Source organism: Drosophila tropicalis, unplaced genomic scaffold (assembly GCF_018151085.1).
Source record: "Drosophila tropicalis isolate 14030-0801.00 unplaced genomic scaffold, ASM1815108v1 contig_694, whole genome shotgun sequence".
Taxonomy (NCBI): domain Eukaryota; kingdom Metazoa; phylum Arthropoda; class Insecta; order Diptera; family Drosophilidae; genus Drosophila; species Drosophila tropicalis.
The window spans coordinates 1,614,933-1,633,475 of NW_027173176.1; the positions used below are offsets into that span (position 1 = coordinate 1,614,933).

At 36.5% G+C, this 18,543-nt stretch overlaps 1 protein-coding gene and 5 long non-coding RNA genes across 7 annotated transcripts in view; 2 read left to right on the forward strand and 4 right to left on the reverse strand.

Moving 5' to 3' along the window:
* Window positions 1–1,459, reverse strand: LOC137579396 (uncharacterized). Of its 2 annotated transcripts, none has more exons than XR_011032810.1 (3): window positions 1,256–1,459; window positions 958–1,110; window positions 1–57 (listed from the first exon to the last, which is right to left on the reverse strand). It is a non-coding gene; the product is annotated as an uncharacterized lncRNA (long non-coding RNA). The 2 variants fall into 2 exon arrangements; XR_011032811.1 differs by lacking the exon at window positions 1–57 and adding an exon at window positions 752–836.
* A 642-nt stretch (window positions 1,460–2,101) lies between these two features.
* On the forward strand, window positions 2,102–3,293 carry LOC137578968 (protein arginine N-methyltransferase 1-B-like). The gene is made up of 2 exons (XM_068292604.1): window positions 2,102–2,508; window positions 2,568–3,293. The coding sequence occupies exons 1-2, from the start codon at window positions 2,147–2,149 to the stop codon at window positions 2,737–2,739; spliced, it is 534 nt and encodes a 177-aa protein (XP_068148705.1). The 5' UTR covers window positions 2,102–2,146; the 3' UTR covers window positions 2,740–3,293.
* Window positions 3,294–4,933: 1,640 nt separating this feature from the next.
* The window catches only part of LOC137579331 (uncharacterized), a 101,776-nt gene continuing 88,166 nt past the window's right edge, over window positions 4,934–18,543 (forward strand). Inside the window, exons 1-2 of the long non-coding RNA XR_011032801.1 lie at window positions 4,934–5,250; window positions 10,257–10,418. This is a non-coding gene — a long non-coding RNA (uncharacterized lncRNA). The remainder of the gene's footprint in view (window positions 5,251–10,256; window positions 10,419–18,543) is intronic.
* LOC137579459 (uncharacterized) lies at window positions 12,221–12,811 on the reverse strand. The gene is made up of 3 exons (XR_011032819.1): window positions 12,780–12,811; window positions 12,536–12,722; window positions 12,221–12,366 (listed from the first exon to the last, which is right to left on the reverse strand). It is a non-coding gene; the product is annotated as an uncharacterized lncRNA (long non-coding RNA).
* Window positions 15,304–15,950, reverse strand: LOC137579404 (uncharacterized). Its single transcript, XR_011032813.1, has 3 exons — window positions 15,816–15,950; window positions 15,604–15,748; window positions 15,304–15,542 (listed from the first exon to the last, which is right to left on the reverse strand). It is a non-coding gene; the product is annotated as an uncharacterized lncRNA (long non-coding RNA).
* LOC137579372 (uncharacterized) lies at window positions 16,845–17,518 on the reverse strand. Its single transcript, XR_011032806.1, has 3 exons — window positions 17,356–17,518; window positions 17,144–17,288; window positions 16,845–17,083 (listed from the first exon to the last, which is right to left on the reverse strand). It is a non-coding gene; the product is annotated as an uncharacterized lncRNA (long non-coding RNA).

The following is an 18,543-nucleotide window of genomic DNA, read 5'->3' on the forward strand; positions in this document are numbered from 1 at the left end:
GGGAGGGGGAGTGGCTGTGTTCACTTTGTTTTTCAGTTGACACTTTCTTTATGTAGCCTGGCAACAGAAAATAATTCACAAAAATTTGTTAAAAATTATTTCTGTCATTTGCTTAAAAATGGATTTGCTGTCTTTTCTGGTAATCAGTTGTCATCTTTTTGGCAAAAACGTAATTGAAAAAAAACACATGTATGTATATATATATATGTATGTATGTGTATATATTATATCTATATTATTTATTCATTTCTTAATAGGTAGAAAAACGTGCTTGACTCTTGCCAAATCATTACCTTATGGTCTACGTGACCAAGCGAAATATAATTTGACAGTGGCCACACTGCACAGTGGTCTCAATTGTTTGTTTTCATCATAGATTGAAGCAGATCCTGTTAATATCAAAATACAAATATTCTTTATCATCCGCTTTAGACCAGAGTGCATCTAGCCAAGTTAAGGGGGTGAGCCACAAAGGTCTTAATACATATACATATGTATGTAGTTAGATAGACCAAGAATAGAATAGTATTAGTAAATCAAGCGCAAAACTAAAAATTCAAAGAAAATTACTCAAGTAGAACGTAAACAAATAATAACAATGAATGGTAAATAAATAACAATATTCTTTAAAATTCATTCCACACGTAATTGCAATGCACAATTACACTAAACAAATGTATCAATTTTTTTTTATAATTTTTTTTTATTTTATTTTGGACTCCTTAGTATCCATAATAATTACATGTGCTTCCCCATGGATAGACAAACAAATTTCATTTGCAGAGGCAATGCAAAACCAAAAAAAAAAAAAATTCATGTGAACCTTTTTCTATTTCCTACGGGGGTACCCATCGCCCAGCGCCCATCGCCCAATTCATCCAAATATGAAAATGCCAAAAATATGTATGAAATATGTGTGGAACTAGCAATGGGCCTCTTGCCAAAAATAATAATTACCTGTTATCTGCACACACAGTTGGGGGTATATGTATGTATATGCTATGGCCGCATGCCCCATGGTGTGTGCCTGTGTGTGTGTGTATGCCCATCATTATATTTTTATAGTCTCAATAGATAATTGAAAATTGTATCCCTCGGGTTCCTGGGTTCCTGTCGTGTACAGAAGTATTTATTTATTTTTTTTTTTTTGGGGGGGTAAATAGACAGATTCAATTTTAGACAAATCTGGACACTCTTAGTATAGAATTAGATAATACTTAAAATTATAAATTAATTCCTAATAATTGTCACCTACACGAGTAAAAGAAGAAAAATCTGTTCATGGGGAAAATCAACAATATTTCACTAAGGTTTTTCTTTCTTTTTCTTTTCGCCCTGATGGTGATGGCAGATTTTCGAAAATAGCTAAATAAATTCTTATTTATTGTTGTTCGCGTTCTGTAAATGTGTTGTGCGGTGTGTGTGTTCCTCTGTGTTTATGCCAACTAATGAATTTTCAGAGTGATCGCGCGCGCACTTGTTCTTCGCGTTTCTGAACTTTTTTTTCATCCCAATTTCAAGGTCAAGTCAGTGGGAGGGTGTGGTTGGTGGTATGAAAAGACCGCGGTTGGGTGGTGCTGATGGGGCTCTCTACATACAACTAGTCATTATCATTCAATTTCTGTTGGCACGCGTCCCGTGTTGGCCGTTTGACGTCAGAGCAAATAACGGATACAAATATCCGTCGCCCTTTCCCCTCCTCCTACTCATCATCATCATCATCTCAGTGAAAATAAGTACTCATAGTCTTAAAAGAGCCTTGACCATTAGATTGACTAACAATTTCAAGAAAAAAATACCTTTCTAACTAATGGAAATACCAAACCTTGACTTTTAGATCATTTAAACTCTTGCAAATTTGAATTAAAAAACGCTTTGATTCATAAAAACTACATATATACTCCTAGAAAGGTCATAAACTTACGATTGATTGAAAATTCAAGGAATTCTAACATCCCAATTTTCAAGTTTTGACTTGTAGATCATTCAAATTTAAGCGCTTTTATCTCGATATATGCAGCGAAACTGAAACTATCGATACACTATACATGAGATCGATAGGCGATAGACTATATATGAGATCGATAGACGATAGACATTCTTTATAGACCATTTCGGGAAATAGAAGAGCATAGAGCATAAAAATATGGAAGCTGACGAATCAGTAATTTCCCCATCGGTTTATCTTGAGTTTCTAGCCACTCAGGAGGTGATAATACGAGATTGTGTTATGCTGGAATTCAAGGAAGCCATGGAGTCGAACTGGCAACTCTTTAAAAACGCTGTGGTCCTCGAAATTGGCTGTGGCAGCGCCCTATTGTCCATGTGGGCCGCTCGCTTGGGTGCCGCCCGGGTAATTGCCCAAGAGCCAACTACTGTGGCCCAGGTGGCCCGACAATTGGTAAGCCATAATCAATTGGATCATATAATTGAAGTGATCGAAGGAGATATTAAAGAGATTGCACTGCCGGTGAATAATGTTGATGTTATTATATCCAAATGGATGGGGTAAGTAAATCTCAAATATCTAAAGACAAGACTTCAAGACTTTTGATAACTTTCTGCAGGGCTTGTCTTATGTTTAATACAAGTTTGGATGCGGTTCTTTATGCCCGTGACAAGTGGTTGAAATCCGGTGGACATATCTTTCCTCGCAATGCTCGTCTTTATCTAACGGCTGCCACCGAGAATCGACATTATGTGCCGCCAAAATTTTTTGGTCACGATTCGCTGGCTTGAATATGTCACATGCCAGTCAAGTTGTCCAACGTATGCCATTGGTAGCCACTGTGGCTGGTGAACAATTGCTTGCCAAGAGTCAACTTCTAAAGACCTTTGATCTGATGAGGTTAAAACGTAATGATCTCAGTTTTACATCGCAATTTCGTTTGCCCATTGTACGCAAATGCATTGCTCATTGGTTTGTGGTTTACTTTGAATTCGACTTCCCCATGAGCTCTAAGGTCAAAACTATATCGACCAGTCCCCTTGCCCCATGTACCCAATGGAAGCAGACGCTCTTTCACATCGATGAACATTTGCCTTTGTGTGCGAATGATTCGATCTATGGTTTATTTGTGGTCAAACGTGGCAACCGTCATCTGGATTTCGATATCAATTGGAGCTGCCGTAATAAGTTGATTAATATTAGTAAGCATAAGCAAATTTGTCGTATGCAAAGTGTAGCTAAAAAGACGTAAAATACCATACAATTCATTAAATTTTAATTAACGATTTTTAACAATGTTTTAACCTGTCGTTCTACATGAAATTAAACAAGATCTACTTTTGAATTTTGTAATGTTCTTGTGGAGGGAAGGATGATCTTCGGTTACCAACTGTAGTAGCGATTGTTACATGCTGGGCATGGGCATATTTGTCGTAATTGCACGATTCTTCGTCTTTTCAGGAATTCAACAGTCAGGGCAAACCAAATGGTGAAGACTGACATAACAACTAAACGTGCCACCCATGTCGCTTGCCCGTAGTTGAGATTTAAGTTCTGCACTTCATATATCCAATCGATAAAATAAACGAATTGTACATTAGTATAGACTACCCAACCATTTGGATGCTTCCAAAAGGGGAAAGGATCGATATACATCCATTTATTCGATATATCCAGAAGATCCCTAAGGGTGCAACCTCTGGAACAGGGCAATCGACGAAAGGCTCCATCTCTCACATGCAAAATGTATGGATATGGAAACATATCCAATTGAAAACGTTCTTTCATCGCCTCGGAAAATTTCGGTTTCATGGTAGCTATTTCCAAATTGCACCCAAGTTCTTTAGACTTTCGACTTTCCACGGCAAAATTTATCCAGTGTTTCTCGAAGTTCATGCATATTATAGAGGTTAGAGGACAGAAAAGCACTATCCATTCACCCTTTAGCATTAGTTTCCATGAATCTTCAGTCAGTTCGAATATGGCTGGATGATTATACATACTGCAGCCACTATTACAACAATGCTTTGGTTCCACATCTTTAGCAAAAGACTGTCCTAGAAGAGCGAGTACAAATAAAATATATGTAAAATTAAACATTTTACTTTTTTATATCTGACAAATAATAGTTGAGAATTTCAGAGAATATGAAGTGGTTAGCTGTGAGGTAAAATTTCAACTGAATATGAGCCCCGAAAAAACATAGGTACATCAACTCGGTCCTTCAAAATTCCATTGACAAGGATTACTAGATTTGGAAATTTTTACATTTCTATACATACAGTGGGCCAATAATGTTCTTGTACGTCAATAAACTTTTTCGTCATAATATTTTTGTATAGATTATTTAGATTATGATGGCATTCTTTTTTTTTTCCAGGGGGTGGTTCAGTTTCTTCTGTATTTCGGATCAAGTATTATATCCCCTCCAAAAGGATATAAATATAGATCACATGGTGATCGATGAATAAATTTTAAGGCGTTCGTTTAATTTGCCACTAATTATACAAGAAAATACTAATTTGGAAAATATTTTCTAATACTTGTATAAATTAAGTGTACGAAGATTTCCATAGTTTCATGTTCAGAGTTTAGCTAATAAGTTTTGATAAATTTATAAAGTTGCCTTTGCATTTGTTGTCTTAGTTCAATGAAATTATGTATGTATGTTAATTAATTAATTAAGAAAAAAAAACAAATATTGGTTCACGATGTACGAAACTATGGATAGATTATGGTAGATTGATTTAATTACTCCTTGGGCAATTGTTGTGACGTCACTGTGTTGCATTAATATTGATTCCACTCTTCCATAGTCCTCAATTACTTATTCGCTCGCTCTCTCTCTCTAACCCGCTCTCATCATTTTGGCATTCTTTGCTCTCCCAAGTTTGTTTTTGCTTCATTCGTCTTCTTCTTTAGTTGAAGTTTACCGCTTGTAAAATCTGCAGGCCAAAAGTTTTTCTAAATGGTTTATGTATTGTTTATTGTGTTAAATTCATTGAACTTGGTTTTTTTTGTTGTTTTTTTTTCAGTGCATTGTTAATTAGTGAATGAAAATCGCGCAGCATACAAAATTGTTAAGTGATTATCGAGTTAATTTTGGCAATTTTGCCAATTTGGCGGGTGGCCGCTTCGGTGTGTGTCTGTGTGTGTGTGTATCTTTTTTTCAGCGCGCGTGCAAGTGTGTGTATGTGTGTGTTGGTGAAATGCAAGGAAGAGCAAACTCTTGGCTTGTTGTTGTTTCTTCGAAATAGGCGGCCATTTTGGTTTTCTGGTTTTATTTGGACAGAAAGCAAAATGTAAGTAAGCTGTGTGTCTGTGTGAATGTGTGTGTGTGTGTGTCTGTATCAGTTATTTATGCATGTTTGGATTTGTGCGTGAAGCCTTTGTTGAAAAGTCATACGAAACTGTTATACAAGAACGTTTTGTTTTTGGTTATTCAAACTGTAATTTGTGTGCACTTCTTTGAATGTAAAACTGTAAGTTTGATCAGAAGTGCAAAACTGTAAGTTTGTTCATAAATGTAATCGGGGGGGACATTAATTATTTAAGTAGATTTTTTTTGATATTTCTATAAAAAATTCTACTTAAACTGGCTTCAAATCGTTTAAAATCACTTCGTGTTAAAATCACTTTTAATTATTTGCAAGAAATATTTGTTTTTATTTGTAGAGGCAACAAAAAAATTTCCACCGTCGCCAATTAAGATTTGTGCCTCTCCTACAATATTGTCGCCCTCTCTAGGCCAATAGACCTAAGACAAATTCGAAAAGGTCACGAACTTATTGATCTGTCCTCGCAGACGTTCACCTATGTATTTTTATACCATACACCCATAGGGTGAAATGGTATATTAAAGTCGCCAAAATGTATGTAACAGGCAGAAGGAAGCTTCTCCGACCCTATAAAGTATATATATTCTTGATCAGGATGAACAGCCGAGTCGATCTAGCCATGTCCGTCTGTCCGTCCGTCCGTCCGTCCGTATGAACACGCAGATCTCGGAGACTATAAGAGCTAGAGCCACCAAATTTGGTATGTATACTCGTGTATTATGCACGCGTACAGAGTTAATTGGAATTTCGGCCACGCCCCCTTACGCCCCCAGGAATCACATAAAACTATTTTTCTTAAAAAGTATAACAGCTAGAGACATCAAATTTATTTTGTATACCCGTTTAGTTAGCGCGCAAAAACTGATTGTTCAAACTTTTTGCCACGCCCCCTTACGCCCCCAGGAATCACATAAAACTGTTTTTCTTAAAAAGTATAACAGCTAGAGACATCAAATTTGGTATGCAGATTAGCTTGATAGACGCGCAGATATTGGCTATTTAAAAATTTTGCCACGCCCACTTCCGCCCCCGCAAATTAAACAAAACTGATTTTCTCAAAAACTAACAAAGCTAAAGTCACCAAATTTAGTATGTACACTGGCTTAGTATGCGCGCAGGGTACATCTATTTTCATATTTTGCCACGCCCACTTCCGCCTCCATATTTAAGAAAAAACCGATTTTCTCCTGTAGATTTTTGACTATCGCATTCAAATTCGGCAGACTAATTATTCTTATCTATTTCTACAAAACTACCGAATTTTATTGAAATCGGACTAGAAACATGCAAAATATGCGTATGAACGTATTTTACAAAGCAGTCCACAAGGCCAGAATTGGCCGTTGGCTAGTGGCGGCGCTAGAGTGCTCGTATGTTCGTAGAGTGAGCGAGATAGCACATACTATGAAACATGTAAAAACAATTTAATAGACATACATTTGGTTTTCGAAATTTGAAATATTTGTTTCGCCTGGTGTATGGTATACCCAAGTCGACGAGTCGACTTACTTGCTTCATTTTTTTTTGCCCTGCTTTAAATATTGAATGGAAAATAGTTTCATGCCCCATTCCAGTTTACCTTCTCGTTGCACCGCCATCCGGCAATTCAACGCATTTTGTCTCTTCTCTTCTGTCAGCATTGATTAAACTTTCTGTCTCTCTGTTTGTGCAACCCTCCTCCCCTTTCCCCTTACCACACCCACTATGCAGTTGTTATCTCCTTCTCCTTCATTATGTACTTTCTTCTTTAGCAATTCTCGCCAGTTTTCCCCCCAATTTCCCGCACATTTTGTACGCGTGAAATTTTTGCCATGTTGCACAAATTGATGCATGCCACACTGCGACGACGACTTCCTCTGCGGCTTTTGTTTTGCTCCCGTTGTTTGGGTGGCATGTTGGCAAGAAGTCATGCGATTTCTTATGACGTGCTCAATTAGATGTTCGCGGGGGTAAAAGAAGAAGCAAAAGACGCGTCAAGAGTGTGGGGAGGGCTATAGAAAGCCCAGACTACACTTTAACCCAGTTAATGAAAAGGCAGTTTTAAACGGCTCACAATCAGATGAGAATGAGGTTCCATTTTGTAGGGAGGGAATTGAGTGAATTTCATATTATTTTTGTAAAATTTGGTCAACCAAGTGGACGGCTTTTATGTTACGAATCCCAGGAAATCCCATTGACTTTTTGCTCACAACTTTATGGTTAATGGATATCGTATGGATAGCCCCTAAAATTATGAAAAAACTCTACAAATTATGAAGTCACACCCTGCATTTTATATGAATTTCAAGGAAAATCATCACATCCTTAAAATGCATAACTTAATATTCAAGACACTAAATGCGAAATATTTGCCATGATTGTCAACAAATTTTTGCAAAGAACAATGCCAAAGAGTGCACAAAGGGGATGGCGAGAGAGGTGAGGGTTATTCTCTATTGACCAGCATTTCATTTCATTTTGGGTGACAAATTGACAATTTACAACTTTACAAACATTTGCCAAGAGGGATATTTCAGAAGAGAAGGAGGAGAAAAGAGGAAGGAGTAGGAGAGGGGAGCGCTTGACTTGTTTATTGATTATTTCCCTGCAATCGGATGCACAGCATGACCAGAGCTAACTACCCGCAATTGTCGACAGCTGATACACACACACACACACACACACACATTGGATGACACAGTAAGATCCCTGGGCACATCCTGGCACGATCGCATTTGCATGCTGTGTGAGACATTTTAAGTGGTGGCTGCTGCTGCGTCGACACATGAAACACGTTTCCGGCATTGTCCTGATTGCGCCTGGCTCTCTTTATTGCTCTGTTCCTAGTTCCTGGTTCCGGGCAAATAAATAAATAGAAAGTCATATATGGAAGACGAATTTCAGCTGTTCGTACACACGAAAATTGAAATATTTTTAGGCACAAGTGGTCCGCCGATGCCGCCGCCGCCGCCGCCTCCTCCTCTCAGCACGAACAATGTTTCCTAAGAACCGAAACGGAACCGTTTTCAATGGCACAGAAACACTCGCACACACAGAAAACTCGTGCTAAAAGGATTGAGAGAGTGTGTGCAAAATTTCAGCTGTTTCAGCCAATTGCCAGCTGCCAGCCGCCTGCCTGACCAACCCGATCACAATTTCAATACCGATCCCCCTGCCCATTATGATGATGACGATGATGACAATGATATTGTTAATGTTTAGGGTGGAAAATCATGGTTAATGACAATGCCGTTCTTTTGGTGGTTAATCGAATGAATTTCTTCGAAAACAAAAACATTTCCATATTAAACTGATTATTGTTTGTCAAAAGGATTAAATAGACTTTTGTGTCTAAGCCTAAATTTTATAGTATTCCCTTACTTGGTTCCGATTTATGCATTAACCATGCGTTTTTATAGCCTTAGAGAGGGTATTATAAAATTGAAAAAGATATTCTCAACCCCAGTAAAGTATATATATACTACTTTATATATATGTATGTGTGTACGTACTGTTTTAATCAATCTGACGCTCACAATTTGATAGCTACTGGTAAGAACATACATATAACATTTAGGGCTATAGGATCGATCAGTTAAGTCATAGTGAGGAAAATTGATCTTAAACTGTTCCTTATTCTACATTATTTAAACTAAACTTAGCTGTATGTATATGTAAATCTCAGCAGGCACAAAGAGAGGTGAAGGGAGATTAACTTTTGTTTTCGGTTCCAAATTTTTGTGTAGTTAATTTGCACCCCCCGTTGAAACCGTTACTGCCGCCCCCTTTCAAAGGTCAGCTGCTTGGTCATGTTAGAGCTATTAGTATTATCTTTCCAATTGCAACACGACCTTGGCCACAGCTGATTTCGATCTTCAGCCCTATACAGTATGTATGTATGTATGTATAGAGAAGACCATTTCTCACATTTCAATGCCATATGCCTGTTTTCCCGTTTTTCCTTTTTGGGTCAATTCAACTGGCCGCAATGCAATTAAATACGAGTGCATTTAGTAAATATTTGTTTGCTGTTCCTTTTGGCGGCGTCGACATAGAAAACACACACAGAACACGCATCCCTGCAATAACCTTTTGTATAGCCGATAATTAGCACGGACCGGACGAATAAGATCCTGGACAATATGGCTAGACGCTGTTGTTGATATTTCCAAAGGTTACTGTGAAAGTGAATGACGACAGGCGTAACAAAATTTGCTTTGCTATGAAACTCTTAGAGCCTACGCCTCGTAATTGCTTGAAGAGTTCCCAAGTGAATCCTGCCGCTGCTGCTTTCATCTATGGCTGCTCAATATATTTTCGAAGAGAGGATGGGGCGCAATGTGGTGTGGGTTGGGATATACCTTTGGGGCATTCTAAGCTCTCCGTCTGCTTGGAATTTCAATTGCAGGACTCAGAACTTTACTGCACACAGGACACGGTGTTCACTCTCTCACGTCTCACTTGAAGTTTGCTCTAGTAGTTTTTCAATTTCTTTCTCTGTGTAAAAAAATCAACAACAACACGCCAACAAAATGTAAAGACAATAACAACAATTGCAGGCATGTCAAAGGGCCTTGAGGGTCCAAGCCCGGGCCCCCGAAGATCCCAAGTGGGCAAGCCAGCAAAATGACAGAAACAGGCAACGACGACGACGTACATACATACATACATACATAGTTGCCACAAATATTGAAAGCAAATTTATTTCAATACGAATTTGAAATACCTAACAATAAATTTGATAACAAAATCTCATGTTAAAGACTTTACATTAGAATTATATTTGAAAAATTCTTACAAAATAAGAACAATAATTATTATTAGAGGCTCTTTTTACCCTTACTTTTAAATTGAGTAAGTTTTTTATTTAAACTCTCAATTGCAATTACATTTTTGTATTTTTTTTTTATTGATTTTATAAAAGAATTTGCGATATTTTTCACTTTAATTCTTTATAATAATTCTCTTGAAAATGTTTTTTTTTTTTGCAGGCAAAATCTAAATATCTATAGTTAGAGTGTCCTGGGCTATTGGGGGCCTGCAGGCTTGTTCGGCGATTTGCAATTGGCTGCTGTCGAATTGAAATTGAAGTGTGTACTTCACATACCAAGCAGACGACTCCTCGACGACTCGACAACTATCAAGCGCACGGGGTAAGCACGTACTGGATAAAACTTTTGCCTACGAAATTTACAGCATACATGTGTCCTATCTTTACATATACATATGTACATATTTATGTGTACATATATTGAATGTACCTACATAAATACATATTTTCTTTTTTTGGGGGCAAAATTGATCGATAAACTGTATTTCTTGAAATGTATGTGAAAATATTTACTTAAAATAAACCATCATAGACCTTAAATATTAAGTTTAAAACAATATCAACAGAGTGTTAAGCCTAAAGTGTCTATCAAGTGCCTAACTCTGAGATCAATCTCGAATAACCAAGCTTATGTTTGGAATCAGCGACCTCAAATTAGGAATTTGAGGTCCTTGCACAGAGTTAATAGTCATCAAACTTACACCTAGGCAAAAAGGACCTGCACTTTGTTAGAATATGATTGGAAGGTTGTTGCCTTAAGAGAGGATTTGACTGTCTCAGTATTTCATTACAAAATAATCAATTTTGATTGATACCAATATAAACGATTAAAAATATCTAAAAAAAGGAAAATTTATTGAAAATAATATATAGAATTTTCCATTTTGTGGCCCTGTTGAAACTTAGCTAGCTTATGGGGGTATATCTATGGTAGATTTTTAGTAAATATATGATAAATATTTAACAATAATAAAGTATTGTTGCGCATTGTTTATTTTGGCTTTCTGTTCTCACACCTTCTTCGAAGGCCAATCGATCAATTTTTGTTGTTTTTTTTTTTGGGAATATAGGAAAGGGGAGGGCGGGAAAGGGAAGTAAATTGGTAGGTGAGCCAACTGCATCCAAGCAAATCAATCATGCAGCATTACCTACCAACCGAACCCAGTTCAGCCCCCAGTATTCCAATCAAAAAAAAAAAAAAAGGGTTTAACGACTTTGTATTTAAGCTCACAATTGACTGCAAGCCAAAAGGTTGAATGTGTTTGTGGGTCTGTGTGCCTTATCGACTCTTCATTACGTTTACCGCTCCCCAACCCCAACTCCAACCCCCAACCACATCCCTCCTCCCAGTTGGCTCCTCTCAACAAGCCAGCGACGACCCAACTGACGACGTCGAGGCACAGAGGCACACACGTGCCCATGGGCCAGATACCTAAACCTAACGGTTATCATTAACACAGATGGGCACATTGATAACTCAATCGTCAGCTGGGCCAGGCCACCCTCTGCTATGTTATGTGGTAAGAGTAAATAAACGTTTCGAATGGCAAGAGGGATGGGATTTGTACATACATATGTATATACATACATATACCTTACATGTATGTATGTATAAATATATATATTTATCTACATATTTGCTCATATGGTTGTGGCTTAGTTTTTGGTTTTATCAACCAAATCGTCAAAAGTCCAGGGCACACGTGTGCTATTTTCTGTTACCCTTCGTTAAAAGGGTTCTCTTCGTTCTAAACATAAAGACGTTTGCCAAAGGATCACAAAATGTGTTATGATCATCATCATCATCACAGTAATTAAAAGGCCAAGACTTTGAACTTTGAGTGATTTATATAGGTCTAAAAATGCCCTATTTATACAGAAACCATTTGGTATATGTATATATTCAAATCTATATTATATGAAACTTTCAACTGTATTTAGTTTAAGGTACAGTGTGATCAATACTACAGTTTTCAAGTTGAATTCCCGTTCAATGCAGATTTAAAAGCAACAAAGCAATAAACGTAGATACATACATACATACATACATATCTGTCATGTCATTTTATTGATATGCAAATTAAATGAAATGCTTCGTTCCGAATCAAAAGTTCTTTGCTCCTAAGTGTTGATTACCTCACAAAATTTATTCATGAATATACGACGACAATTTTACTATCGATGTCCACAACGAATGCTTGTCGATACAGTGGGCGAGAAAAACCTTTTCAACCTTTTGCTTGGCAAACAGAAAACCCCTTGACATTAAGCTGAAAAAAAGTAAAGACAAACTTTTTAAACAATGCAGAATTCATTTGGAAACGAAAACGCCATCTAAAGAAAAATTTGGCATATATTTCTTTGACAATTATAATAATTTGACTAAAAATGAGTTTATTCTAGAAAAAGGAAGAAAAAAACTAAATAAAATGATCTTACAATGATTTGTTTTTATATATTTCTTCTACTTTCCATTGGATGAAGCTTGAAATCAAATATTCTCAAAAGAGTATGAAAAATTCGTCTTAAATTCTGTCTATGAATCTTCCTTGGTTTTATTTTTTGTTCCTTCCGGGGCTTACTTTGATATTTTGATTTACTCATCGCATTTGACCCTAATTTCTGCCTTAAGTAGTATGAAGGAAGAAACGAGATAAACCAATCCTAAGAGATGCCAACTTACTTAAGGTGAGATTAAACTGTGGCAGATTTATGGTGTGTCCTGTGCTCCTCCTTCTACTTTTCATTCGGTTCACCGAAAGGGTTCGCCTTGACTCTACAATTTGTTGAACATGTTGTACATACAATGATGTATATGTATATGTATATGTATATACATTTATTTATTTGTTGTATTTTGGCAAATTTTGCACTCCTTGCTGCCTCTCTCTCTCTCTCTCTCTGTCTCTCACACACTATTCTCGTTCTCTGTCTTTCAGTTTACTGGCCATTTATTTATTTATTTGATTTGTCGCGCGTCGTTTTTTGCCTTCACAGTTAATTTACGAGTTTTAATTTATTAAATCAACAGCAAAAAAAAAAAAACAAAATCAACAAACAACAACAGATGCTGATGCTGCTGCTGCTTCTGCTTCTGCTTGCAAACGCCTTGGTTGGGGCTACTGTTGATTTTTCAGCTTGATAATCTTATTGTAGTACTTGTATATACTGCCCCATTCCCTTCCCTTAGCCACCCACCTCCGCCCAACCACCAACCCCATTACTCTCATACTCCATGGCGATTCTACAGCTGGGGTACAGAGAGACAGACCAGCCAACAACGAAAGCAGCTAAACGACAACCACAACGACTGAAAGTCAATTGATGATACAATTGATAGAGCGCTGAAAAAAAAAAAAAAAATAAAAAATAAAAACTACAAGACGACATCTATAAATAGAACACGTTAATTACGCGGTTTGATAAGAGACCCCGCGCGTCCATCCATCCATCCATCCATTTGGATCGGATGAAGGCAAATGTGAAAGACCACAAACAGAAGGCACAAAAACAAAACACACACACACAGACACAGTGAAACTGAAGCATAGACAAATAGACATTCATCTATGTACATTTATCAGCACTTACTTACGGTCATCTGTACTTACAAAATTTACATACTCTACTTTCTCTAATGCGAATCCAAGTATCTAAAGATTACAAAACGGTAGCCAAAAGCAGCAGTTGCCATCAGTTTTAGTTGATGATGAGAAAACGCGAAACAATTATTATTTTACTTTTTATTAATATTATTGTAAAAGTGTAATATCATGCCAAAATATGCATCAGCCTTTATTATATAGCCTCAACTCTCTGAAGCCAGCCAATGTAAATGAATGAACAAGAAGGCCAAAAGGTTTTACCATGGAGAAAAGGAAGAAGTGGTACCAGCGAATCCATTCCAAGCTCTATTTGGCATTTGAGAGTAATTTGCAGTCCGAACAGGTTAAGATTTTGGAAGCTAATACTTATAGACACTTATTATTTACAAGTTTTAATATTTCCAATGCTTTAATTACTCTCCCAGCATTAGTCAGATAAGAATGCATTCTGACGAGTGTATTTTGAGAGCTCTTGTTGATTAAGAAATAATGAAAGAATACTCGAAAATGCATCTTCCATATGCTCAAAACTAGAATAAAGCCGTGTATGATTAACAGAATGTGTCTAAGAGGAGAGGAAATTGATTAAAAGAAAGGGTCAAATTAAAATTCGTGGCTAGAAAACCATTTTATTCCCACATATGTAGGATTGAAAGAGAAACAAAAAAAACTTGTGATGAATTTTGTAAGCAATTTGAATAGAAATCAAAAAGCAACTGTGATTTCTAACAACAATTTACTTTTATACATATGTACATATATAACTCTGTCTAGGTTCACGTGAGAGTCTCGATGTATTTGTGTGTGTGTGTGTGTGTGTAGGTCCTTGAAGCATTTCAACAATTTTACCTTTGATAGTGCCGTCTCGTGAGTTTACCTCACAAATGAAATTGTTAAACGTATACATACATACATATGTACATACATAGGTACATAAATATATATGTATGAATGTAAGAGTGCGATGTTACTCCTTCATGGATTCAGTACATAGTGGCCACACAAACATGCACACATACATACATACATACATATGTACATATATCGCGTGTACATAGAGCACTCTATGAGATATAATCTGTGTCAATATGTACAATGCAATTAGTACAAATGTCTAAAGTAAATATTTGATTGTGCGCGCGCAACTTATCAGCCGCAAAATACAATGGCTATACATAGATAAATACATTATACATACTATATACAATATGTATTAATATAGTATGTATACATATGTATACTATATATGTATGTACATAGCAAACTGATAGCGGTAGAAGGCGGCATGACATGGCCCGGCCCGGCCCAGACATCTTCCCCAGGCATGAACTCTTTTTAAAAACGCCGCAACGTCTGGCAAGACAGACGCTTTGAATTGAAAATTATTGTTTTTGTTTTTTCTTCATTTACATCTTCTGGTCTTCTTCTTCTGTATGAAATCGGAACGACTAACGGTAGCAGTTACAACCAGATATGCTGTATGTACATACATACATATCTTAAATATATTAAAAGAAACAAATTTTCAGTCAACTTCTCCATGTAAATAATGTCACTTGAATATCTAATTCAAGTTGTATAAATAAGAGAGAAAATTTGTATTTTGTTTTTAGTCTACAAATTTATTAAATAGTAGTTACATCAGTTTTTTTTTGGCTCTCAGTTTTTTAAATTTCCCAAAATTCTTTGTACTCATTTTCGACTTCATTGAAATTGCGGGTCCTTGCGCCGCGGCTCGAAAATGCAACAGGGGTGCCTTGTATTGCTCAAGTTCACGTAAGCTGGAAGATGATGGTAACGTTCTGTCAGGTTCTCATTCAAAATTGCTGACAAATTCTTTCCTAAAAAAAAAAGCAAATGATTCAAGTTCAACGGGAAGGAAGACCAGAAGACAGAACTTACATTGCCACTCCATAAAGGGAGAAGTCCTTTGAGAATGAAATTCTTTCTACGCCATCGGCCACATTGAACTTCTTTTGTGACATCCTTGCAAGCTGCGCCTATCACCTTTGCGTCAATTGGGTCGGTCCATCATTGGTACAGAGCTCTAAAAATCAGAATCATCGTTGTCGTCATATTATTTTGAAGCGACCAAACAGTTTGTCGTTGCTCACCGTTATTCGCATGGATCAATTTTCTTTGGACTTTTGGAAAATCATTCTAGTAACTTGTTAACTATTTGCTAAATTTATAGACGTTTTTTTGGGTTTTTTTTTAAATTTTTTATAAAAGTATAAAAGTATCCATACGTGCCAGTATGAAAGTTAGAATGAACAATTTTTCCTTCCAAACGAGGCGATGTAGAAAAAACATATTTTCAAAATCTTGGACAAATTTCTCATGGCTATCTATGGCAAACAAATTTACATTGACTTTTTCTGTTAGTCTAAATCAACGGAAAATCTTACTAGAGCCTAAGGACTAAAGACATTATTCAACCATTGCGGACCTTAGATACAATTGCTTCAAATGGAACTCAGGATAAATGTTTGAATGTATCGTTCATTTGTTATACCCTTGCAAAAAGGGTATATTAATTTTGGTCAGAAGTGTGCAACGCATAGAACGAAGCATCTCCGACCATACAAAGTATATATATTCTTGATCAGCACGACGAGACGAGTTCAAATAGCCATGTCCGTCCGTCCGTCCGTCCGTCTGGATCAACGCAAACTCCTAGACCGTAAGAGCTACAGAGCTGAAATTTTGCACCTAGGCTTGTATATACTGCAGGCGTTGTATATCTCGGATTCAGCCGGATCGAACCACTATATCATATAGCTCCCATACAAACCCCAAAGTCACGAACAGTGAACAGTAACTTCGTTATTTCCTATGGGCCCGGCCCAGACATCTTCCCCAGGCATGAACTCTTTTTAAAAACGCCGCAACGTCTGGCAAGACAGACGCTTTGAATTGAAAATTATTGTTTTTGTTTTTTCTTCATTTACATCTTCTGGTCTTCTTCTTCTGTATGAAATCGGAACGACTAACGGTAGCAGTTACAACCGGATATGCTGTATGTACATACATACATATCTTAAATATATTAAAAGAAACAAATTTTCAGTCAACTTCTCCATGTAAATAATGTCACTTGAATATCTAATTCAAGTTGTATAAATAAGAGAGAAAATTTGTATTTTGTTTTTAGTCTACAAATTTATTAAATAGTAGTTACATCAGTTTTTTTTTGGCTCTCAGTTTTTTAAATTTCCCAAAATTCTTTGTACTCATTTTCGACTTCATTGAAATTGCGGGTCCTTGCGCCGCGGCTCGAAAATGCAACAGGGGTGCCTTGTATTGCTCAAGTTCACGTAAGCTGGAAGATGATGGTAACGTTCTGTCAGGTTCTCATTCAAAATTGCTGACAAATTCTTTCCTAAAAAAAAAGCAAATGATTCAAGTTCAACGGGAAGGAAGACCAGAAGACAGAACTTACATTGCCACTCCATAAAGGGAGAAGTCCTTTGAGAATGAAATTCTTTCTACGCCATCGGCCACATTGAACTTCTTTTGTGACATCCTTGCAAGCTGCGCCTATCACCTTTGCGTCAATTGGGTCGGTCCATCATTGGTACAGAGCTCTAAAAATCAGAATCATCGTTGTCGTCATATTATTTTGAAGCGACCAAACAGTTTGTCGTTGCTCACCGTTATTCGCAATGGATCAATTTTCTTTGGACTTTTGGAAAATCATTCTAGTAACTTGTAAACTATTTGCTAAATTTATAGACGTTTTTTTTGGGTTTTTTTTTAAATTTTTTATAAAAGTATAAAAGTATCCATACGTGCCAGTATGAAAGTTAGAATGAACAATTTTTCCTTCCAAACGAGGCGATGTAGAAAAAACATATTTTCAAAATCTTGGACAAATTTCTCATGGCTATCTATGGCAAACAAATTTACATTGACTTTTTCTGTTAGTCTAAATCAACGGAAAATCTTACTAGAGCCTAAGGACTAAAGACATTAATCAACCATTGCGGACCTTAGATACAATTGCTTCAAATGGAACTCAGGATAAATGTTTGAATGTATCGTTCATTTGTTTTTTACTTCATATTTATTTTAAGATTTTGTCAATATCAGACTACCATACGATATAGCTGTCATAGGATTTAACAATTAACTATATAACGGTCAAACAAATAGAATAGAAAATAATAAATCTATAGTAAGAGAGTAAGCCAAAAACGTCCAAGGGCATTCAAACTTTAGCATTACATTATAAATTGATTAATTATAATAATTTAACAGTTCCTAAAATAAAATAGACAATATGTTAATTTTATTGATAGATGAAAGAGTGTTTAATATTCGTTAGCTTCCGGTTTGCTCTAAATCAAACCAGTTAGGTTTTGACAATGAATTTTATTTACATTGATAGAGTTTTTGAATTAGACTCATTTCTCACCTAAGCTCTCTAGTATATTGATGGATATATAGATGGATGGATAGATGGATGGATGGATGGATGGATGAGATGAATGTATAATTAATTGTAAAAGATTTGCCCTATAAATTTGCAAAATAGTGCTAAATAGTGTTAAATAGTTGGCTCATTTTTGCTACTATTTATAAAACAAACTCAAGACGCGTCGTCTGCAAAAAAGGCACAAAAGTGACAAAGTACAAAAACCGAAATGCGAAAAAAAAAACTTAATAATAATAATAATAATCATTTAGACTTGATGACGACAAGCACGACGTGCACGGTTGGTCCAAGGTGCGGTAAGTGGGCCTGGAAGGGGGGAAGCATGTCAAAGAGGCCTTTTCAAGATGGGCCTGGCTCTGTGTGTTTGCATTCACAATTATTAACTTGGCTAATTGGAGTAATAT

Coding starts and splice junctions, on each gene's coding strand:
- LOC137578968 (XM_068292604.1), top strand. CDS start 2,147: ATGGAAGCTGACGAATCAGTAATTTCCCCATCGGTTTATCTTGAGTTT. Junction 2,509..2,567: donor ATTATATCCAAATGGATGGG/GTAAGTAAATCT, acceptor AACTTTCTGCAG/GGCTTGTCTTATGTTTAATA.